Source organism: Solanum verrucosum, unplaced genomic scaffold, assembly GCF_900185275.1.
Source record: "Solanum verrucosum unplaced genomic scaffold, falcon-dt-bn FXZP01000181.1, whole genome shotgun sequence".
Classification (NCBI taxonomy): Eukaryota; Viridiplantae; Streptophyta; class Magnoliopsida; order Solanales; family Solanaceae; genus Solanum; species Solanum verrucosum.
In genome coordinates, this window is record NW_026020407.1 from 3,209,535 (window position 1) to 3,235,749 (window position 26,215).

A 26,215-nucleotide genomic window follows, 5' to 3' on the forward strand; every position below is an offset into this window, starting at 1 on the left:
TTGAATGTACGAATATGTAATATAGTTGAATAACAAATAACTGAATGAAAGGACTATTGTAGATATGGATATATACTCAACTGAATGTAAAGAAATAAAAAGTGAAATCATTAAAACTTTACAAAAATACTTACTCATCTCGGAACTCAACATATTAAGTGATATAATAAAAATACACTTTTAATTCTATTTGGGAGATTCTCTAACCGACAACCATCACTATGATCTACGTGATGATACAATGTCTCGCCCACGCTGTCCGAACTGTCCTATACTTTGTCGGGGTATAGAACACCTCAACTAAGTGGATCCATAAGCTCTGCCCGAAGACACTTAGGATTCATCTAAAAAGTATGATCTTGTACCCATGCATACATGGTTTATGAGGAATGTGAGTTGTCTGAACTCATCTCCATATCGGTGCTCAATACTAAAAGATATGTGTACTCTTTTTCCTTCACTAGGATTTTTTTCCACTGGGTTTTTTCCTTGTAAGGTTTTAATGAGACATATTATCTATGGACATCCAAGGGGGAGTGTTATGAAATATTATGGTATGGATGTCCACTACACCAAGAAGTTGTTATGACTAATTATCTTCATTACTTTCCTCCATTATGAAGATAACCTCCACCTTTATTATGATATGGATGTCCACTACACCAAGAAGTTACTATGACTAATTATCTCCATTACTTTAATCCATTATGAAGATAACCTCCTCTTTATGACCATTATTCTTTTAACCTTTCACCTTCATAACCTCCTCAATTATATTCATGTTAATGTCATTTTTATAACTAACATTTTGTATGCATCTATGTTATACTATAAATAGAGGCATAAAAGTTCATATTGTGTGAGTTGAAAATTTGGTAAACACTTGAAAAAAAGAAAGTTATCTTATATTGTTCCTCTTATCTTATATTTTTCTTGTCTTCTTCTTTATATTGTTTTTATTCTTAAGTTTTACAACCAGACACATATTTTATTTTATTTAAAAAAAAATAAGAAATCATAATATTAAACAGAAAAACTCTTTTGGTAGCCTTCTTTTGGCTCAAGCTTTGAAATGTTGAAAAAATGAGCAGGGCAGAAAAGGTGTGTCTTTCCCTGTTAAGCTACTGCAAAACACTTGGAAACCTCAACCAAATCCACGCCTTTGTTTACAAATCCGGCCTTGAGACCAACCCACTAATCGCCGGAAAACTTGTAATTCTTGGTGCCCTTCAAATTTCTGATGCTATTGATTACGCTCGCCGTCTGCTCATACACAATCCAAACCCAGATGTGTTCATGTACAACACCCTCATCCGAGGTGAATCTCAGTCAGACTCACCTAAGAATTCAGTCAACTCATTCATTTACATGCTGCGACAATCATATTCTCCTCCTGATAGTTTCTCCTTTGCTTTTGTACTCAAAGCAGCGGCTAATTTACGGTGTTTAACAACTGGGTTTCAGCTGCATTGTCAAGCTATGACTCGTGGGCTTGATACCCATCTCTTTGTTGGAACTACAATGATTAGTATGTACGCGGAATGTGGGTTTGTTGAGTTTGCTTGGAAGGTGTTTGTTCAAATACCTCAACCAAATGTTGTGGCGTGGAATGCAATACTTACAGCATATTTTCGAGGGAGTGATGTAAGTGGTGCAGATAAAGTTTTTGGTTTAATGCCGTTTAGGAATTTGACTACTTGGAATGTAATGCTGGCTGGGTATACTAAAGCCGGGGAACTTGAGCGTGCAGAGGGGTTGTTCTTGAAGATGCCAAGTAGAGATGATGTTTCTTGGAGTACTATGATTGTTGGATTTTCTCATAATGGTTGCTTTGATGAGGCGCTTCGGGTTTTCAGGGAGTTGGTTGGGAGTGGAAGTAAGCCGAATGAAGTGAGCTTGACGGGTGCTTTATCTGCGTGTGCTCAAGCTGGGGCGTTTAAATTTGGGATGGTATTGCATGCATTTATAGAGAAAGTGGGGTTGGTTTGGATAACTTCTGTGAACAATGCACTTTTGGATACTTACTCCAAGTGTGGAATGTGTTGATGGCTCGTCTTGTCTTTGAGAGAATGCTTGGGAAGAAAACCATTGTTTCTTGGACTTCTATGATTGCAGGGTTTGCAATGCAAGGATATGGTGAAGAGGTGATAAAATATTTTCATGAGATGGAAGAATCTGGGACCAGACCTGATGGGGTCACTTTTATTTCGGTACTTTATGCATGTAGTCATGCTGGTTTAGTTGAACAAGGTCATGAGCTATTCAGTAAAATGACAGAAACTTATGACATTGAACCAACTATTGAGCATTATGGTTGTATGGTTGATTTGTATGGTAGGGCTGGTCAGCTTCGTAAGGCATATAATTTTGTGGTTCAAATGCCAGTACCACCCAATTCCGTTATCTGGCGAACACTTCTTGGGGCTTGCAGTTTTTTTGGCAACATTGAAATGGCTGAGCAAGTTAACAAAAGACTCTCTGAGCTGGATCCAGACAATTGTGGTGACCATGTTTTGCTGTCCAACATTTATGCATTTGCTGGGAAATGGAAGGATGTTGCCATGGTGAGGAGATCAATGGCTGAGAAAAATATGAAGAAAATACCAGGTTGGAGCATGATTGAAATAGACAAGGTCATGTACAGTTTTGTAGCAGGTGATAAACGAAATGAGATTACTGAAGAGGCTTATAATAAGTTAAGTGAGATAATGTTAAAACTTAAAGTAAAAGGTGGTTATATTCCAGAGGTAGGCAGTGTTTTGCATGATATAGAAGAGGAAGAAAAGGAAGATACCGTGTCTAAGCACAGCGAGAAACTTGCTGTTGCTTTTGGTATGGCAAGGTTATGTAAGGGAAGCACCATACGAATTGTAAAGAATTTGAGGGTGTGCAAAGATTGTCATAGTTTTATGAAGTTGATATCTAAAGTCTACGGATTAGAGATTGTGGTTAGAGACAGAAGCAGGTTTCATTCTTTTAAAGAAGGTTCTTGCTCTTGCAGAGATTATTGGTGAGGGATGATTTATGGTCCAATCAAATTGGCAATGCTCTCATTTTCAGGATAAACATGTTGACTGCAAACAGAAGACCCACATTTTGGATGACATGGAATCCTCCATGCTTGCCATCAAAATGAAAGAAAATGGAAAAGAAGTAGTCAAACATGTCTGTCAACTAATAGACTTGGAAAAGGCAACTGCATCAAGCTCCTTACAGATCTTCAGGTCTGTGATATGAGGACTCTGCTTATTTAATAACTAAAGCATAATCGCCCTGAACAATATTGCAAACATAAATTTGACTTTTGCTTGATACAGAAGGTCTGTTCACTTCCAGAGCCTCTGGGAATGTTGTTCAAGTTATTTTAACATGCTAGTCTTTTTAATTAGGAAGCAGATGCAAATGAAAATAGTGTGAGGCCGACAAATTAACCTTACAGCATTGTGGATAGTAATAGATTGGTAAGCTGTTCATTTTATGACTGAAAGAAATAAATGTTTCTTCTTTAAACTGCATAGTGTCAGGAAAAGAGGATTACAACAAAAGTGTGTCATGGGTTATAATCTTCTGCTCTGCAAAATGTTCTTGTTTGTAAGCCCAAGGTCACTGCTGTTAATGTTCCTTCCATTCGTATTGAGGAATTGAATGACACTGTACTGTGCAATAGGAGAGGAACAATAAAAACCAAAGTTGAGAGACTGTCCGTAGGTACTATTTTATGAAAAAGAATTTAAAGACAAAGCAAGTGCATTTTCACTTTCTTTTATCTTTTACCATAATATGAAGACCAGAGTTGGAAATTCTTGTCCTTTCTTCTGGTTTGACATATTTGATTCTTGTTTTATGACTCATGAACAATATAACTGCAGTTATGAATCCACCCCTTCATCTTGTCTTGTCAAGGGTAAGTTACCCAGTTTGTCAGTGCCTGAAGATTAACATAAGCTGATCTATAATGATGTATCATTGTTGTAGTTTGTGAAATTCTTAAATGCAATATCCTAATCGGTTTCTGTATGCTTCTCTTCGAAATCAAGCATAGCTATCATTTTGCATCTTGGTTTTCCTTCTCCATTTTCTTTTGAAGTTTGTCCAAAAGTCGTGCTTTGTTTTGATGCTAATTCTTTGTTTTTTCTGTTTGTACGATGCATCTGTTAATGCCTTTTTTTTTTATGCCCCTCTGCATTAGATTATGTATAAAAATTCGTTAATAGGTTTAGAGCACTAATTTCTTTATAGGAGTACTCTTCTAATACTTTCAAAACAAATGAATCAGCTGAGGGGGGTGGAATGATGATATAGTTATTGCTGTACTCCCCACCTAGACTGGTCCACCTCCTATTGGTTTTGAAAGATCTTATAGCAGGGGGGAAAATGAACCTAGATCGTTCCTACTTTGCACCTTCATAATTCTTGTTTAATAGAAGGCTCAACAGCTAGTTCTGTGATACCTGCTGGCCTAAGATCGACATAGATGTTAAATGGACAACACAATTGTGAAGCTTTTGAACTAGTCTTTCTCGAATAATTTCTTATTCTTGCAGAATTAGAAGCTAAAATCTGGGTTTCTGCTGCATATTATCCATTGGCTAAAATTTATATGTTTGACTGCTAGATCAGATTATTCATGACCTTAGATAGGAAGGTGTTGATGACATGTATTAGGGTAGAATGTTTATATGTAGTGTAGTGTTGTCTTGTCTAGGGTGGTTGGTACTGTAGTTCTTATATTTTATATCCATCATTATTTATTATTGTTTTCAATAATCTATCCTAGTATGTTGTTTATTGTGTTTCGCTTATTGCACTATTTTGTTGTTGTTGTTGCAGTTGCTTGTAACTGGCTATATTTCCTTCTTTGTATCTAGAATTGCTGCATTTGAGCCGAGGGTCTTTTGGAAACAACCTTTCTACCTCCACGAGGTAGTGGTAAGCTCTACGTACATGCTACCCTCCCAGACCCTACTTATAGGATTTCACTAGGTATGTTGTTGTTGTTTGACTGCTAGAACATCAAACTTCAGAGTTGGAAATTTTCATATAGAACATTTGCAAATGCTACGAACAATTATATTTGATATTTTATGTTTTATTGTAGGTATTGTCTGCTAAGAAGGGACACTCAGGGAATCCACTACTTTCTGCAATGGCTGCTGTAACTCATCGAAGAGCCATGTTCCATGGTAATTGTGTGAATTTTTCTGGAGCTTGCTTAATAGATCCTTGTGACTTTTGAGGTCTTTAGGTTAAGATCCCTTATCACTTACATCCATCTTGTGAGTCAAGAGATGTTCTCTGCAATAGGTAGTCTTTGTAGCAAAAGCTTATTGGTTAGTGAGGAGGACCAACATGCAAAGAGCGAGGCGAAATTTCTTTTCCCGAATGAGGGAAGTGGAAAGATAGTTAGGGAGAGGGATATACTTCTTTTTAGATTGTCGAAATTTTATGGCAAACCCTTTTCTTCTCAGTTTCTTTAGAACCAAACAAGAAAAGAGTAGAAGATCAGACTAAGGGAGATTTCACTTATATGATTCAATTTGACTTTTCTATCCGGATCGGAACTGGACATAGATGTCTTTGTTTGGATGAAATAAAGCATATTTTAGAGAAGAAAAGGCAATTGTGACTCCAAATATCATTGAGAGCAGATTACAAAGCTGCAGGTAGTTTGTTGTGTTCTTGCTGCTTATTTGACTGGTCTACTCGACCCAGTAAAGTCCTGCAAGGATTTGTCCAACTCAGTCTGGTGGTTGATTGGCCGATACTGATCCTTATTCTGGCATTGTAGGTTCTCCAAAGAGGTCAAAAGCAACGATGAAAGCCCTCGGGGAGACCAAAAGGGGTGAGCAACTATGTTGAAGTCCCTAGTGCTGCTCTGCCCCAAGAGGAAGATCATTGAGATTGGTGCAGATCACATTTCAGGTTTCTGCAAAAGATATTTGAGCTATAATCCTATGATGGTTGTCAAATCAAGTCCTCGGCACTTTATTGATCAAGAGTCAGTGGCTTACATGACCTTTCTGTTGAGTTTGAGCAATATACAAAGACATCTAGGTTCTACCACTTTGAGTCCATCCGAAGAAAAGAGTTGCGTAGGAATACCATTGTAAGACTTGGTACATTTTAAATCTCAAAAATGAATATTTTGGTGATATGGCTCAAAATGATTTCTTTGTGAAACTTTTAAGGAACCCTCGTAGGAAGTTGGGGTAGCAATATGTACAGTTTCACAATTTTCAGAGTCCATTTTGGATATTTAGGGGCCAATTTACAAGAATTAGACAAATTTATCAGTTCAAAAATTAATAACTGCAATCACGAAACAAATATAAAGAAAAATTATATTTTAATCAAACTTGTGAGTACAACTCAGCGTATCCCCGGATTCTTGTCTCTAATTAATAGATAAGAGATAAACTATACTTGTGTAACTTTGCAGGGATATTATGAGGTAATAAGTAGTCTAGTTGATCTTTAGGGACTTGAAATAATTCAGGTCGACCATATAATTGAAAGTATAGATAATAATAGTATGTACGAAAGTGAAGTATGTGTAATTATGTAGTTTTCCTATTATATTTCCTTGAAAAGACATTTCAAATATCCCGTAAATTCTTGAGATATCCATTAAGAGATCAAGATATGCCGGACTGTTCTTGATAGTCAAATACTTCAAAAAGATCACACATCCTTTAATGGAGAAATACACCACTAAAAACCCTCGAATCATGAAGAAATCTTAAGGGAGCAGAATCAAAAAGATGTTGCAAACAATAATATAAAGTCAAAAGTTTATATTATAAGAAAACTATTTTTTGCCTATAAATGAGGAAAGTCATTTTTCTCCAACTATTTGATAAAACATCAAAAAAATAACTTGGTCATAAAAAATGTAAGAAACTTTGGGAATCCAATGGCCATAGGGCTTATTATAGAGAGCAAAATACATGACAAGAGAATTGAGATGGACATAAACAAACACAAAGCTTAATTGGCATGAGGGGTAGCTTTGAAGACCTTATTTTTGAGATATTGAAGAAATGAAACCACCTTGTCATGAGGGGGAGTGATTCCTTTAACTATAGGCAACTCAATTAGAGTAGTGACCCATGAGTATAACAATGGCGTCTTCTCTGCATCCAATAACTTAAAACCAAATACTTCCTCTTGTACTTTGTATGCCCCTAATGTAATAACAATCATAATATCCAGCATACCTATGTTGTTCATATTAGTTGTTATCCCCAGTGAGGTGTTGTTAATTCCATCTTCCAGCACACTCAATTTCGCGTAAAATTCCTCTAATGCTTTGTCTTGTTCTTCTCCTCTGAACACCTTCAGCATGCAATCATACACCTGCGCGCACATATTACCATATCTCAAATAATTAGACAATCGAAAAATATATGAGATGTGTTTATCATATTTTAATGCACTATTTCTTATCTATTTTGCTACTTAAAGGCATTTTTGAAACAAAAATGTAATAGTAAGGACATGTTTGAACATAGAACATAACCAAGATAACCTCTTCCCTAAACAATATTTGTATTGCCTTCTCTCTAACATGAGTTGCTCCAAAATAAAATAAAAAATGGTTCAATTTTTCCTTCCAACTATGCAAAATAAGACAGTTTGTCCTCCATCTAAAAGTTACTACTCTTAATTGTGCTTAAACAAAAACTTGTATTGGAGACCATGAGGTTAATTAGACTATTTCGAATAACATTTTTTTATATAATGTACATTTTATGTTTTGTTATATAAAGTTATTACATCTATCAGGGTTGTCTCAATAAGTTTAGGGGCCTAAAGTCAAACTTCATAGATATAACATACTCAAAGTAATCCTACGAGTGAAGTCTCGAGAAAATAGATTGTACGCAAATCTTAGAAAGTAAGAAGGTAAATAATGAAAAAATTTAATGAAAAAAATAAGAGAATGTTTAGAATAAAAAAAATTGTCTCAAAAATTTAAAAAGTTTATATAAGGATATTGAATAGTTGCGTTGAATTTAATATGTTGATATAATGATATTAAAATAATATTGATTTGTTGCCGTACTTGAAATTTAAAGATTACACCAAAAAATAAATTTATTTTTTTATAAATACATAACAATAGATTTTACATAATGCAAAAGGTTTGACCGTTACTTTAGAATATTCAATAATGATTGAATAAAAATAGAAAGGGGAATACAAAAGATGGATGTATCAATAGTAATGTTGGTTCATTGAAATCACCAAGATATAAGTACCCGTTTGGCCATAGATTTCCCAAGTAATATTTGGGGGGAAATTTGGCAAATAGTATTTGTCCATACAATTTGTCATTATTTAGCAAATATTTTTGGCAATTATCCAAAATTTCCAAATAATAATTTTTTCTAGTATTTGGGTAAAATCTCATTGTTTAATGTGTATTTGAGAGGAAAGAAGATAAGAAATGTTGAATTTACTGATAATACCTGGTGGATGTATGAAGCCCAGAATCGAATTTTAGCTCTTTGATAAGGATCTTGTGGAAATAGTGGTGACTCATTCTTCCATGTCTCATCAATGTATTCGAGAATTACAGAGGACTCAGATATTGGGTTTCCATTATGAACAAGTATTGGTACTTTCTTGTGAATGGGATTGTATTTGAGCAGCAATGCACTTTTGTTCAGCAAATCTTCTTCCACATACTCATAAGGTATTCCTTTTACTTTTAGAGCTAGTTCTACTCTCTTCACATAAGGGCTAGCCCACATTCCATGAAGAGTAACTCTGTTTTCCTCTTCCATTTTCTTTCACAACTAACATCTAATGTTGAACATGTCATATAAATTCTTGAGGTTTTGGTTTAGTCAACCATACCATACAATTCTTTATTCCTTGAGGACAAAGGAAAATTACTACTTGTCCATCAAGATTCATGACATAGTGTTGGTGTCATATGTACTAATGGACCCCACATTTAAATTAGCTTAATTTGGCTCGAATAGATTTAACAAAAATTAATTGTCTAAATTTGACTTGGATATATATTTTCTCTAATCTTATCTTTGTATATTATTATAAACTAGTATACGTACCCGTGCGTTGCGCGGATATATTAGTTTTTAATTATTTAATTTCAGAAAATATAAAATAGTTCAAATACTTTTACACGTTTGTCATGTATTATTTTTATGTTGTATTAATAAATTATTATTATTTTCATATTAACAATTTATTAGTTCAAACTTTTCACATGAAATGTTATTAAATGACCTTTTTTGCATATTGTTTTCTTTGAATAAAAAAGGTTCAAAATATTTTTTACATCCTTAAATTAGTATAAGATTAGAATTGAAAAATAATAGTTCCTTTTTGTACAATTTTCTTTAAGAATCTATGGATAGATTTCTATATTCTAAAAGTTAAAGACAGTTCATTTATCTTAAGTATACTAATAGTTTAAAAAAATTACTTTTCAAATAAATAACATATAATATGATTTCATCACTTCGTTCTATAATTTATTTATTTTAAAAGAAAATATTTAACTATAACTTATTATTTTCTACCCATTAATATTTCTGTTATTTATAAAAAAAGATATGGTTATTATTTTTATCAACATAATATTTTTTTGTAGTGCTTTATTATGCTAAAAATTAATGAGGTTATTTAATTATTTGTATGCAGTTTATATAACTGTAGTTATCCATTTTTAAAAAATAAATAAATTTTATTTTTTAAATTAATTCTTTTAAAAATTAATATTAATATATTTACTAATACGTACTGTTCATATTCATAATTGAATAACCCAGCATATATGCTGCATGTCTTAGTTTCTTTTGCCTTTACTTTTTGAAGAAAAACATATCTATCTTTATTTTTATAATTATTTTTAAAAAAAACTATCCATATTTATTTTTATAATTATTTAAGTTTGAAAAAAGAGATTTAATTTTCATGTTTGTTATTTTTTTTTCTATTGCATGTATGCTATTTTGGGTTGGAGATAAATGATTTATTGTGCACCTATGATTTAGGAGCATGTTTTTTTGGATAAGTTATCTGAAAAAAAATTGTAATTTTTAATATGGATAAGTTAAGCAGGTGAATTTTTTTGATTATCTATTGTTAATAATAAATACTTTAAAAATTTACTTTGAAAAAAATTTCATGATAAAAGTATGATCCAAAATAATTAGGCGAAGAAGTTCTTAATCAGTTACCTTTTTTGAAGGATTCCTTCATAAAATTACCATACGAAAATTTAAAATTGTGCTTAATAATTAAAAAAAATAACTGCAATAATAATTGGAGATAAATTAATTAATTTTAATCATCACAGGAGACAAAAACTTGCCTTGTAGTTGCTATTCAAAAGGGGTAAAAAAAATCATGATTTACACTTTTCTAGTAAGCATATTTAGTGAATTTGCAAATAAATAAATTTATTTTTATTCTTAACAAAATCTAATTTTTTATTTTATTAATTTTTTGTTAATCAGTTTTAAAGAGTTCGTGTATAGGTGGAAATGTAATGGAAAGTTGTAAAATCGACTATTTAAATTCTAATTGTAAATTGTAAATAAAAGTTTAATATTAGAAAAAAAATGATAATATTTAGTTAGTAATTCAGTTTTATATTCACATTTTATTTAAATATTTTTTAAAATTTTAAAGCGAATCATTTAAATTTTAAATTTTTTAATCGTTATGTTAATATAAATTTTATATGTTTTTTTAAATGGTTATATCACGATAAATTTAAGTAATTCTTTAATAAAACTTAATTTTAGAATTTAATATGATTACAAATTACAAATAATTAAAAATATTATGTAACTCTTTTAAAAAATAATTTTTATAATTTTTAAATAGTTTCTTACTTCATTATTAGAAAGTATCACAAAAAAACAAAATCAACACACTAATTATTCGACTAATTAAAACTTAAGCATCAAACCAACAAACTCAAAATATACTAATAAAATAGTATAGAATCTTAGATAACTTCAACAAAATATTGAGATCATTTCATGATTGTTTATACAATCAAATAAAAACATATGTTAAAATTTTGTATTAAATTTATGATCATGACAAATTTTTCTTGCGCTAAGATTAAAAATCTATATTAAAAAAAGAGACATGAATTAATACGGTGAACAAACTTGTTAAATTCTAAAATAAAAAATTATAAATACTTACCTCTAGTGTTGATTTTATACCCCAAGAATCTTCCAAATATTAAATTGTCACATTTTGAAGTGACACACAAACGCACTAAAAAAATATCAAAATTTAACATTTAGATTGAACAATTTTAGCAAAAATGAAGAACAATGAATATATACATATAAATAAGACAAAGATAAAAGAAGAACAAAAACTGATAGAAAGAAAAGAAAGTTGAAAGAATGGTTTGCCAATATATATAAATAGTTTCAATTCTGTAATCGTTTTTTTCAACTCATTAATTAGAGAGATTTGCAAACCGTGTGTTTGAATTCTTTTGAAATTTAAAATTTATTTTTAAAACTCTTTTTGTGAGTTTAAACCGTTTATGCACTTTTTAGAAATCTGCTAAACAAATTCAGTTTTTTTTTTCAATGCTACTTTTTTTTTAAAAAAAAAAGCAGCATCCAAAAAAAAAGAAAGCAGATTTAAAAGTTATTTAAAAAACCGTTTTATACGATATTAAAAAGCAATTTTTTTATATGATAATAAAAATAAAATAGACTTTTTTTTTGTGATGACATTTGTCAGCGTTTTTATATAAAAATAGATGACATTTTGTCCGTGTTTATATAAATGCATTTTTTTTTAAAAAAAGGTATAAATTAGTTTTATTAAAAAATATTAAATCTTACCTAGATATAATTTTTTTAAATTGAATTTTGAATATTTTAACTGATTTGAAGTGGAGTTTTATAACCAATTGATTTTGACACTTGTGTTTTTATTTCAAATTTTGAATTTAGAATATTTAATTAGTTATATAATATTTAATTATTTATAATTTAAAATTTTGAATTTTGTGGTGCTGACATGTGTCCTTTTTTCTTCTCCTATTATATATAGATAGATATATAGATAGATTATTATATATACAAGAGACTTCACGACGTGTTTTGAAAATTTTTTTTAAAAGATTTTATTTATTTTGTTCTACTATAATTTAATTAGTGAATATATTTGTTTTGAAATTATGGGATCCGTCTCTGTCAACGTGTCTGCTTCACCATGTTTCGAAAAAATAATAAAAATTATATATTTCTTTTGTTCTACTTTAATTTAATTAGTGTATAACTTTTTTGAAATTATGGGATCCATTTTAGCTATGACTTTTTGGTTCAAATTCATACTTTTTAGTTATAATTTTAATATTTTGAATGTCGGTAATATTTATTTATATCTTGTAACCACTTTGAGCAAAAAATCAACGGTCAATGCCGAAATTTAATTATGGACCTCTTCACATTAAATTTGCGCCAACAAAAAGATGATCTACTACCATATTAATATATTACGTATAATTTATTTTCGGGTGTAAATCATTTATCAATACAACTTATAATTTATTAATATTATTAATATTTATCAAGTATTTATTTTACACTGAATGAAATAATTTAATATCATTTATTTAATAACACTTGAAACAAATTTGTAAATAAATATTGGACCCCTGCACAACACAATCCTCGTAACTAGAATTAACGGAACTGACAAATGTGATGATATGAAGTACTCCTTTCTCTTTGCGTCTTTGACTTGTCAGCCGATTGACAACTGCAATGATCCATTGGCCTATTTCTTAGTGCCCAAGTATGGTAAGATAAAAATAGGTTCAATCGGTTATTTTTTAAAAATTATACAATTTCAGTTTTGGGTATTTTATTCTATATAACCAAAGTTATATATTTTTTTAAAACCATTTCAATCATATCGATTTCTCTTAAATATCAGTACAATTAACTTTTGATTTATTTTTCTTTTAAAATATCACCTCAACATATACCACTATTAATATATTTCTTTCACAAATATGTTCTTGAAGAAGCATTTTAATTCTTCCCCAAAAAGATAAGAATATAAAACTTTATTATCGCATTGTTTGATCTTAAATATTTAATAGGAGTGTTTGGATAAATTTTGTTGTATTGTTTGATAGAATATCTATTACAGTATATTTTAATTTCAACCTAATTAAATAAAGGCAAATTAAATAGTAAAGACCCAAAGTCGTCTAGTCACCAGAGGCCTAGGACCTAAGTTATATTTATATTTGAAAAATATTTAAAAATATATTTATATATTAAAATTAACATATTATTAATATATAAAATATGTTTACATACATGTAAGGTTATTCGGTTCGGGTCGAGACTTTTTCGGTTCTTTTCATAAATTAAAAAGACCATTCCAGTTGTTCGGGACGGTTATACACTTAAATAAAAGTCCACAATTTTATTGAAACAATAGCATAAATTGGTTCGATTCGATTAGGTTCGATCAGTTCTTCATATTCTTTTGACACCCCTAGGTAAGACTATCTCTGACTTATCTCTGTTTTACTCTTCATTCTCTATATTTGAAGAATAAAATAAAGAATAGACTTACAACCATTCTTTACATGACTCTCTATTCTCTATTTATAGAGAGGTGAATCGTAGTTCTCCAAATTTGGAAAATTATTATTCACACTCTTTATTTCACTTTTTCATTATTTTATTATTATTTATATTATTTTGTAATTAACATATTATTTTTCATATATAGTCATTAATTAAATTTCTAATATTAGTAATTCTTGTTAAATGTAATATAACATTTTAAAAAATATGTTACTCTATTTAATATATACTACTTTCATCCTGAATTAATAATATTTGATTTTTTTTAATTTTTGTCACTTTAATATAATTTGATATTATTATTAGTTTTCACTATGAAGAATGCACAAAACTAAGATGAAATTTTTTATTTAAAATTACAATACATTACATGATATTGAAATACAAGATAACAATACAATATATAACATAATAATTTTATCACAATAATAATTTAGTAATTCGGTAGGTCGTCTCCAGATTTAACAATATTTGGAAAAAAAATTAGTGTATGATCCAGAGAATTGTTGTGGTTGTGATTGCAGTTGTGATTGCTAATTTCTTTTTTCAATTATTCGTAGTTGTTCTTGTTGCATGAAAATCCCCGATTTGAATAATTTTTAGCTAGATATAAAAAAATTAAGAACAAAAATGCTTATTTTGAACTCTGTAATGCATTAATAGAGCATTTATGAGAGCACCATAATAGTCTTGAAAGTTGAGTATTTATGTAATTATATTTCATTAATGATTTCACTTTTATTTGAATTGTCCATTGATTTGTATATTATGTAGTATAACTTACATAAATCACATAGTGTAAAACCTAAATTACATCTTATCCCTACTATTTTCTATTTACAAAAATCCCTTAAAAATTGTAGCATCCGGATACAATATATTCATCCGGATACATAAATTCTGATACATTAAATAACTTAATTGTTGCACTTAAAAAGGAATCTAAATATAAAATTAATTATCAATCCCATGAATCACGCAAAACTGATTGATATCAATTTATTCCAATCCGTAATAGATTTAGAGAATTCAAAATTGAATTTTTCTTCTCCTCCATCTATCCCAAATTATAACAGATCCAAAATACATGATGAATATATCAATTTTTGTTGAGATATTCAGAAATTTTGGTGGGCGATCTGAGTTATGAACGATATAATAGTGATAAAATAATTGTTGGACAAGCGTTTTTTAATTTGTGAATCTCATAAGTAGTATCAAGTACATAATCTGAGTTATGAACGATATTGTAAGGATTGATACTTAAAGCATCAGATTACAACACATTATATATCATAAGTTGAGAGTGATAGATAATTCATCATATTACAATACATTTATAACTTGATACATTAAAAATAACTATAAACATTAAAGAGCGTAGATAAATAACACAACTAATTTGGTATTGTGAATATAACCTTTTAAATTTGAATAAGATTAAAAAATACATTATAGAGCTTGATACATTATGTAGTGTATCCAGTGATGACCAATTAGTTTGCTATGATACATAGTATTAATATTTTGTATATGACACACACTGCAGCTTAATATAATGTATCATAGATTTAATCTGATACTCATTATACTTTCATATTCTAAAAATGACACCTTCAATAATCTTATTTTGTATCAAGTACATGATATGTAGGGATTGCTACTTAAATCATCAGATTACATCACATTATATATCATAAGTTGATAGTGATACATAATTCATTAGATTACAATACATTTATAACTTGATACATTAAGAATAACTATAAACATCAAAGAATGCATATACATAACACACAATTGATTTGGTACTGTCTATATAACCTTTTAAATTTGAATAAGATTGAAAGATACATTATAGAACTTGATACATTATGTAGTGTATTCAGTGATAACCAATCAGTTCGTATTGATTCTTCAAAAAAACAATGTCCTGGTGATTCATAATATTTTATGTATCAATCTAGTACATTTAAATCGTGATACATAGAAATACGAGAACATCAATTTATCAATAATGTATTAGAATTTTGAAACAACTTATAAAGACAATATTAAACATCAAAATACATTAAATACACAAAAATGTATACTTTGGACAGTGTGGATCGAGAAATTGCAAATGCAACTTTTCTAAGTCTAAGGAAAATCCTTCACGGACTATTGTGATGTTTGTGGCCCTTGACCAGTAGCTAAGTTTGCCACCCCTCTTCCCCTTAAAACCAACTCTTCACCACGACCCCTCCCATGGCCATCAAGGCCTTCACGAGCCGTAAAGTGGCTCGTGGGAGTGTCCCTTGTTTTGGGCAGCCTTGACTAGCTATTGCCTAGTCCTCCACGAATGCCACCACGAGGCGTCATGGTGGTCGTGGAAGGTGAAGGCAGATTGGTTGTCTACTGCCTAAGGTCTACCGACCCCACCACGACTCGTGGTGCCTTCACGACTCGTGTGAACTTCATGGAGGGTGCTAAGGCTAAATCCTTAGTTTGTAACCTCTCCCTTGGACCCTTGCCTAGGCTGCTATGTTCTGAGGTGTTACAGCTCCCGAAACATATGATGTAGATTGTGTCTAAGTCGGTGGCGGTGCTTGTGGACATCGTGAGGAGCTCTCTTTCTCAGCCCCAAACTGAGTAATTGCCCAAATACTTGTGCTACCAGATTTTGCACCTACATTTCAAGTCGTGACTCATCCCACATCTTCTCAATATCAAACTTCTTAGTAGCTACCGTATCGATATCAATACATAGTAAAATTGGCACATAGCTTGAGTGTAAGGGTGAGCCGCTTCTTCTGGGCTTTCATGGATTTATCTATTCTCTTTAGTCCATTGTGTAGACTTAGCTTTATTTTGTTTTGGGATTGCATCCCCGTATTCTAGACTATCTTAGATGTTTGGTACACAACTTTAAAATTCTACGGGGAATATTTCCGCAAATGAAACGTGTTGACTGAATTTTAACTCTAACTTATGAATTGTTGCTTTTTAGCGGTTTATTAATTACGTATTGGCATAGTGAGCGGTTCTCCCACTGAGGGTTGTCTCTCACGACAGTTTAGGTCGTGACAGTTTGCTACATGATTTGCAGCAATAAACCAGTTATTAGTATTTACTCGTTTCGTCTCAATTTTTGTGATATTATTTTGACTTGGCACAAAGTTTAAGAAAAAAATTTATTTTAAAACTCGTGGTATAAAATAAATCTCAGATATTTATGGTGGTTACAAATCATTAACAGAGTAAAAAAGTAATTTTAAAGTTGAATTGTTTCGAATCATAAAAGGTAACATTATTTTTTTAGACGGACTATAAAAAGAGGTCACATAAATTAGGAAAAAGAGTGTAATATTTAATACTTGAAGAATAGACAAAAAACTGTAATAAAAAATAAACTATTTAATTCTAAAACACAATAAATATTTAGTAAAAAACCAATAGAATAAAAGTTTCATGGCTAAATTGCATAACAATAAACAAACAATTCAAAGCAGAATAAATAAACATCTAGCTCCCCCCACCCCACCCCACTCCCCACGAAGTCTTTAAAAATTTGACAAAAAATAACAAAACTATTGGGCCGTAGTAGCATGGGCAAGTACCATTTAATCATAGGAAACTTCTGTAGATCTACATTTTAGAAGCTAATTACTTAGATACAATCTAATTTGCAATATTACGTATCTTATTAGATTTTGGTGTGTTCGAATATACGTTGAATTACATGTATCTCAAGATACATATGGTCAAGTTTGTTTTAGATACATTGTATCCAAGTGGATTTGCATGTATCTGTAATGCATAATAAATCTCGATTGCCTTCTTGCCTCTCTCCCATTTTGCTCGTCATTCTCCTATATATCTAATATCACAAATACACGTTAATCACAACTAGTTACATACATATACATGTATGTAGTGTGATTTGGGTGGATTTGTGATACATAACAAATTAAATCACGCTCACCTCTCTCCCTATTTTAGTGTATTTCGTGGCAAAAATACATGTATCTAAGTGTTTCTTTCTCAATATATGATAGAAAACTCTTAATCAATGAAAAAATACATAATATTTTAAAAGTATAGATAATAATAGTATATAGAGAAAACTATACCAAATATCCATAACATTAAAATAAGGTCAATTTACATAGATAGTGAATTACATATCCTTATCTACGAATTATAGCACATGTTTTACTCTTACACAAATTAGCTTTATTCTTCTTACTAGAAATAACTAAATACATGTATAATAGTCTCCCACTCTATTCTTGTTAGCAGAAATAACTAAATACATATTTAATAGTCTCTCACTCTCCCTCTCCATTCTTTTTTTTCCGTCCGACTTTCTCTCTCCCTCCCTTCTTCTCTTTTTTTTTTCGTCTCCCTCTCTTTCTCTTCCTCTTTCACCCTCTTTTATTAAAAAATAATAATTAATTATTTTGATTTGAGACTTGATTTTGAATTGATATTATTATAAATAATTTTAAAAAATGAAATTTATAGGTTAATATTTAGGGATATTTGGCGAAGACTAAAATTTGTTTATTTTGAAGATATTAAAATATGAAATTTTTTTAATCATTAATAAAGTAAACAAATGTAAATTATACTTGTAATACATTTTCAATTTAATACCTTATATATATAGGCATTTTTCATGCACATGGTAAATATATAATTAATATATTTTTGATACAATACTAATACATTTTAACATTGTTAATAAGAGAAAAAAGATAAAAATAATTATAATACATTTTAGATTCAATATATAATACATATTATAGGCATGTTTCAATGTGCGTGGTGAATATATAACTAAAATATTTTTAATATAGATGTATTATAAGTACTATGTGTGAATTTCAACTATTTCGGTACAATTTAAATTAATTTTACATTGTTAAAATGTATTTTACTTGTTGGAGTAACCAAAATTGAATTTATAACAATGAGTCTATATACACTCTGGCAGGGGCGTAGGCACACGCAAATTAGGGGACACCCTTCGTCTCAAAAAAATATCGTATATACAAATAAAATGATACACAAAGTGATTAAATAATTTATTTTGGACACCTTTGACACAGTAGATTGTTGTAGCCTAGTGATTTTAGACATTTTTAATGAGTTTCAAACACTTTGAATGAGTTAGCCAGTGATCGCGTGTTCTAATCACACAAGCATATATATACTTGGAGTAACTGGGTAGCATTTTCACTGAATCACTCTTTGATACTTTGATTGTATCAAAGAGTAATATTTTCACTGAAGTGACTTTTTCTTCTTTGATACCATCAGAGTATTACTATATATAATAAGTGGAAATATCTACTACTTAGACATGACAAGTGTTAATTTGGGCCCATTTATTATTTATATATTTTCAATTTTCAATATATGTTGTCTATCTTATTCTTTTTTTCAACCTTTTGTTTTAAACTTCTTGAAATTTAATTACCTATTTATTACTCTCTCTATACACTTTTAATTGTTATGATTTCCTTTTTAGAGTCAAACTATAAGAATTTTAACTAATATTTTACAACGTGTTTTTTCATCATATTCATATGCAAAAAATTACAATTTATACTACTTTTTGTATAGATTTTGCATATTTAAATTTTTTGTTTAAAATATCAAATTAATACAATCTAATTTAACTTTGAAAATTATTATATTACTACTATTAATAAGAGTAAATGTGAGGAGCTTCCCGTTTATGGGAATTGACAAAAAAATCCTCAGATGTTACTTTTGTAATTTTACATGAAAAATGTAATTCAATTGGTTAGTTAAAGGAATAGTGCAACTGCATTTCATTTTTTGTATCTATTGGACTAATTTGTCCCCTTAAAACTACAAATAATTCGCACAACTTTCTGAAAACATGGGCCTCACTTATTACTACTTAGTTGTATTGCTTTGGTGACTGATATCAACTATTCTCTCTCCAATAATATTTCTCCAGTATTCACTTTATACATTTTTTAAGAAATTATAAATAAAAGAGTAATATTACTATATCATTCTTTAAATATAATAAATATAATGTATTAAAAAATATAATTGAAAAATGACTATAACTAATGATAAGGGGTAAACTATCCATTGATTTCATAAAGTGGACAAGTATTGTAGGACATTCCAAAATAGTATAATAGACAATAATTATTATTGCCCCAGAAAATTTTTGCAAAAATCTGATGAATTCGCTCAATAATCTTCTTAGGGAGATTCATTGTCGATAAAAGGTATATAGGTATTGATTGCAGAACATAGTTTTTTTTTTGAGAAAGGTAACATTACTTCTATATATCCACAGGTATACTACATCAAAGTGTAGTCCCTCTCCAAAAAGTTTTACTTACATCATTCCTAGGATCTTCTAGTTACAACCAGTCAATAATATTAAACTCATTTTCAGCATCTTCTATCACTACTTGCTTACACCAAAACTAATAAAGCCCTAGGCAATTAGTCTTTATCTTCTGGATATTGTTCTGTTTTCCTTCAAAGCATCTTTGATTTCTTTCCTTCCAAATTGTCCACCAAATGCAAGCTGGGACAATCCTCCATCTCTTCTCATTTTCTCCTGCATTTCCATCCCTGTTCCAGCATTGTAGGACTTCTATAATACTCCCAGGCTTTGTCCACTTAATCTTCCTCTTTTGGATAAACATCTACCACAATTGATCAGTCCATTTGCAGTGTAAAAAGAGATGGTTGATTGTCTCTACCTGTTCTTCACATAGATAGCAACTAGAGCGTAGATTGGGTTTCCTCTTGTTTAAGTTCTCATGTGTCAAGACTGCCTGCTTTGCCAAGAGCCATGTGAAGTAATTCACCTTGTAGGGAATTTCTGTTCTCCAGATCATCCTCCAGGGCCATCCTGCATGCTGCTCCTCCGTAGACCTGAGTTCTCTGTATGCTGACAGAACATAGTTTATGAGAGTGTACTTTCCTCCAAAGGATAAAAATCTATTTTGCCACGAGAGGACCCTTCTGGCTATCTTCCTTACCAGGTCTTCAAAGTGAAATTTGTTCTTTCTTCCATAAAAAAATTGGACATCCCAAATATATGAATGGGAAATTTCCTTTCTTGATACCTGTTAACCTTCGCTATCTGATTGCTACAATTAAAGGGGTTCGATCATGCAGAAAGAAGGAATTTTTTGTTTTGTTTATCAGGTTCATACTCCTTCAATACTTTCTGTTAAATTAGGTCTTAGGCCTAACTCACACCCCAAAAGCTAGCTCAAAGGGATGAGGATTTGCCCAAGCCTTATAAGGAGTCCACCCATCTCATTAACCACCAATGTGAGATTTTTGTCATTCTTTAACACCCCACCTTACGCCCAATGCTTAGCATATGGTGCGTGGGCATTTTTGATTTTGGGGCCCCCAACATTGGGTGAGGTAGGTCCTGCTCTGATACCATGCTAAATTAGGTCTTAGGTCTAACTCACACCCCAAAAGCTAGCTCAAAGGGAGGAGGATTGCCCAAGCCTTATAAGGAGTCCACCCATCTCATTAACCACCAATGCGAGACTTTTGTCATTCTTTAACACTTTCATCATTTTGATCATAGAATTTCTATCACCTGAACAAAATAAAATTGTGTCATCAGCATAAGATAGTTGATTGATTTCTGGACTCCATTTAGTCATTTCATAACCCAAAAATCTATCATCTCCATGAAGGTTGTTAAGTCCCTAAACAAAACTTCAGCAGCAATGATGAATAATGTTGGTGAAAGAGGATCACCCTGCTTGACTCCTCTTGAGGACTGGAAGAAACCATGCGATTGTCCGTTAATTAGTACGGAGTGCCAATTGTTTGAGACCAGCCTCCAAACCATATCAATAATTACTTTTGAAAATCCAAACCTTCTTAATACCTTGGTCAGAAAAATCCATGATACTCTATCATATGCTTTGGCCATGTCTAATTTAACTAATACATTAACATTCTTGTTCCTCAGATTGATGTCTCTTATAAGCTCTTGTGCTAGTAGAATATTCTCAGTAATACTTCTTCCCTTCACAAAACCTGCCTGATTCTCTGAGATAATGTTTGGTAGTACAACAGTTATTCTCTCATGCAACACTCTAGAGATCACCTTGTTAATGAAAGTACTTAGACTTATTGGTCTCCAGTCAGTGAAAGTTTTCACCATTTCCTTCTTAAGCAGCAGGACAAGATTGGTATGTGTTACAAATTTTGGTAGTTCCTGACCACAAAAAAAATGCCCTTACCAATTTGGTGATGTCCTCTCCTATTATTTCCCAGCAGCTTTGAAATAATAAACCAGAAAATCCATCAGGTCCACAAGCACTATCCCCATTTAGTATGAAAACCACCTTCTTAACTTCATCATGACTAGGTAAATTAGTCATTTCTTTATTCTGATAATCTGATATCATTTTGGGGGATAAGGTTTAGTATAGCCAGATCATGGTCCTGATCCAGTTGTCTAAACTGTTCTGCAAAAAATTCAACTGCCTCCTTTCCAATTTGCCGATTTGATTCAAGTATCACCCCTTGCTCTGTAGTGATTTTTTCTATATGCGGCATCATTCTTCTTCCTTTTACATAGGAGTGAAAGAATCTAGTGTTTCTGTCCCCATCAGTAAACCACCGCATTCCTGCCTTCTGTTTCCAGTATGCTTCCTCAATTTTAAAGAATTTCTTTAATTCCGCTTCTGTCCTATTTAATTCTGCTCTGTTTGAACATGTGGGCTGAATCTCCATCTCTATTTCTTTCACCCTTGTGACATCCTCCAGGGTGGCTATTTGATGAAATATGTTCCCAAACACTTCTTTGCTCCATGTTACCAGTGTCTTCTTGATCTTTTTTAATTTTGCCTGGAATTTAACAAAGGACTTCCCACAAAGTCTATGTTCCAGTTTTGTCTTATAAGCTCCTTGAATTGAGGATGTTTACCCCAAAAATTACGAAACCTGAAAGGCTTTATGATAGGTTCCTCCTCAGATTCACAATTCATATGAAGTGGCGCATGATCAGATCCCTGTCTGATGAGATGTTGTACTTCTGATGAAGGAAAATTATTGATGAATTCCTGATTGACTAACACCCTGTCCAATCTTTTGAAAATACACACTTCTTCTATTCTACCATTCCACCGGGTAAACTTGTTTCCTGTAGTTTTTAATTCTGAAAGAGCACAATTACTGATGCAACTAGCAAAATCTATTGCCCGTGTTGAGTGAAACCCAAACCACCTAGCTTCTCTTCTTTATTGAGGATCACATTAAATTCCCCTTCTATTACCCAAGGTAAAAGATTTCCTTGAGTTAATTCTTCCAGTTGTTCCCATAGTTCCAACCTCTCCAATGCATTGCACCTTGCATACACTGCTGTAATGAGTAACAATTTATTGTCATTGCTGAATTTCATTGTGATTAGTTGATACGAATCAATAATCATCTGTCCTTCCCATATATCCGTCCAAAAAATTCATATTTTGTTCGAACAGTTTGTCAAAGCATTGCTCGTTCCTAACCTGCTTTTGTATTGATCTAACTCGTATGTTGCTCGGACTCTTCACAAATGTCAACGGGTGCGTGTCGGATTCTCCAAAAGTAGTGTATTTTTGGAGAATCCGATACGGGTGCGGCATCAAAGTGAAGAGTCCGCGCAATTTAGTCTAACTCTACTGGATCCATAAAAGCTATGCATGAATAACAACGTCTTCTATTAAGTTCCATTAACCGCTCAAATGAATTTTGAGAATTAACGGATCTAATATTCCAAAACAACATTTTTGTATTCATTGATCACAACTTGTAGATTTATCTTTACTTCTCCTTATTTGAACTTGTAGAGGAAATATAGATCTTTTTTTCATGGCCCTGCTCTTCAAGCTACTGGTGTATCTGGGAGATTCTCCAGCTATACTTATTTGTTGTATGTATTCCTCCAAATCCTCATCCTCCTCTGCATTTCTTCTATTTTGAATTTGTTCCTCTGACTCCTCTATCAGATTTGGCGCTCGTCTCATTACTCTCTTTTGGAGTTGTAATAAACTCTTGATCTCCATCAACTCTTGTCGAGATACTGTGATAAGCCCTCTGAGCTGATTCCACACTATTCACCTCAATGGGAGTATTTTCTAATTCTCTTCTCTTTTCATCGCTCTACAATCTGTGTATTCTCTTTTCCACGCGATTGGTCTGGCGTTTTCATGTTACTACCTTTCTCATTACTTGCTGCTGCCCCTTTCATGTTGCTGGACTCCAGTTGACTCATCTCCCCTTTGTTCTCTTTTGGCATGTTTTTACCAAAAAATTCCTCTACCTATGCTTTGGATGACTGGTGGTGGCTGTTTGCTAGTTGATTCGTCTCGTGTTGCTTCTCCTCCAGTTTCTTTGTCACCAAGGGCTTCAAATTGATTGGAAGAGATTACCCCAACCTTATTCCACTTCATTAACTGATTCTTTCCTGCATTGCCTCTCCATCCTCCTTTCCTATCCCTCTGCTCTTGAAACTCTTCATTATACTATGATTATGGGTAGTAATACCTACTGTTGAGTGTATACTTGTGATGGTCATGGTTAAAGATTTTAGTTTCCATTAGATAAGTTATGAGACCATCTGTGTACTCTATTGGTGTATAACTGATTTTAATTCTTAAATTCTCCTCTTCTATGCCTAGATTAGTCTTAAGATACTTGTCGCTTCGGCTCCATGTTTAGATTAACTAAAATGATGTTCTCTGCTCAGATCTTCTTTGTGGTGAGCCGCTCGAATTCAGTCTTAAGATTTGCTTAGTATTATGTTAAAAAAAAGTTATGTTGTTCTCTAAGATGCTGGTGTTTCCTGTAAATAGATTGGTGAGACAACTACAACTTAATTGTGTTTTAGATATAAATAAGTCAATCAACTCTAGGTTTTATCTGTACTCTTTGAAATTTATTCCAAGAACATAGCTTTATCATTGATGCTTGTACCAAGAATTGGCAGAACCAAGTTGTTTGGCTGCATTATTTGTACTATTCCTCGTAAAGCCCCGTTTGATTCAGCTTTCTGTATGAGTATTTGTCCAACCAAGATGGGCTCCTTCATGTAAATACAATTCTGCAGGCTATTCAGTTCTTCATTTAAAATATAAATATGCAACCTTATAAGATTTGTTTTAACAAGTGAAAGACAAAGGGTAAGGGTTACATAAATAGGTTTCCATTGTAAATAGATGAAGTTATGAAAGTTTACCTTATTATTTATGAAAGGTAAGATGTTTTATTAGGATATTGTACTTTTTTCCTGGTTAGGTCATATTTTTGTTTGATGATGGAAGTTTTAATTATTTTTGAGTTGAGTAAGGTCTTTTCTCCGTGTTGAAAGACATGTATGGGACTGGTTGAAGTACTAATGAATGTTGTGCTTCTTTCGATTCTTTCAAGAGCTAGGATTTTACTTGAATCATCACCCAACAATCCTTATTCCACATTTTCATTTTTGTTTCTTCTTAAGAGAACTGTAGCTTTAAGTCTTTAACACTAGTTGCAATATATACCAATCTAGAGGGGGAAGGGGTAGCAATAAATTATAGTCCTCTATGGATCTTACCTGTAACTAATTTCTTTTCTGATGAATTGCTATTATGAAACCTATGGTGAAATTGCATGTCTTTTGTGCTTTAAGTTTCACAACTTATAGTTTTAACTTTGCATGATTAACTTCACCTTTCAGTTACAATCGTCTGGGGAAGGATGCCGTTGAAACTGATGCAGAGGAGATCATTGACATGGCTGGCAAGGCCTCCCTAGCTGATCAACAGAAGCAGGTCCAAGAAAATGTGCATTCCCAGATTACAAGCTTTTGCAAGTATATGGATCACATATTACAACCTGATCTTATGGTCAAGGACAAGCAGGGAACACCATCTTCTGAAAATAATTCTTCTCCTCGTCGCAGTGGTCTCAGTTTTGCTATTGGTAGGACTGCTCCATTAAAGGACCACAGCGGTAAGATCTTAAGCTGAATTTCCAAAGTTCGTTGCTTATAAATTTGCACTACTATACATATATAGATAGTAATGGCCATAAAACGTCGTGGAGAGGAAGTACTAGGTGGTCTCTATACTGGGATTAATACAAAACATATATTCACCACAAGCAACATGGTATGTATATATACTTTACTTGTTAAATTTAATTATGAATATAATAATATTGTTATATATATACATACATTTATGATTTATGCAGGTAGAGGAGTATAGTGGGCATAAGCTGCAGCCACATAAGGCCATTGTTGGACCTCATGGTTCTCAACCCATTTCATTGACCACTAGGTCACACTTTTGAATGCCTTTTTGATCCACTTTTGTCAAACATAAATATTGTAATAAATCTCACTTGATCAGTAAACAATAGTACACGTAAATTCCATGGTCGGACACATATGCTACAAGTTAGGAAAACGGCAGATGGTCACATGATTCGGCAAATCATCTCAGGTACTTACAAATTGTTCTAATTAAGAGTGCTCTTCAATCTCTTTCCATATATACTCTCTCTGCTTCAACTCAGGTACTTACAGAGCATGTGCTATCAGGTTT

At 31.7% G+C, this 26,215-nt stretch overlaps 2 protein-coding genes across 2 annotated transcripts; one reads left to right on the top strand and one right to left on the bottom strand.

The window, feature by feature from the left end:
- Nucleotides 1-1,072: 1,072 nt before the first annotated feature.
- Nucleotides 1,073-3,461, top strand: LOC125840544 (pentatricopeptide repeat-containing protein At1g74630-like). Its single transcript, XM_049519516.1, is given in 3 exon segments — nt 1,073-2,032; nt 2,035-3,224; nt 3,318-3,461. Coding segments are annotated over 2 exon segments (1,929 nt in total). The 5' UTR covers nt 1,073-1,083; the 3' UTR covers nt 3,015-3,224; nt 3,318-3,461.
- A 3,392-nt stretch (nt 3,462-6,853) lies between these two features.
- LOC125840516 (glutathione S-transferase U9-like) lies at nt 6,854-8,795 on the bottom strand. The gene is made up of 2 exons (XM_049519487.1): nt 8,472-8,795; nt 6,854-7,356 (listed from the first exon to the last, which is right to left on the bottom strand). The coding sequence occupies exons 1-2, from the start codon at nt 8,787-8,789 to the stop codon at nt 6,988-6,990; spliced, it is 687 nt and encodes a 228-aa protein (XP_049375444.1). The 5' UTR covers nt 8,790-8,795; the 3' UTR covers nt 6,854-6,987.
- Between the last annotated feature and the right edge of the window lie 17,420 nt (nt 8,796-26,215).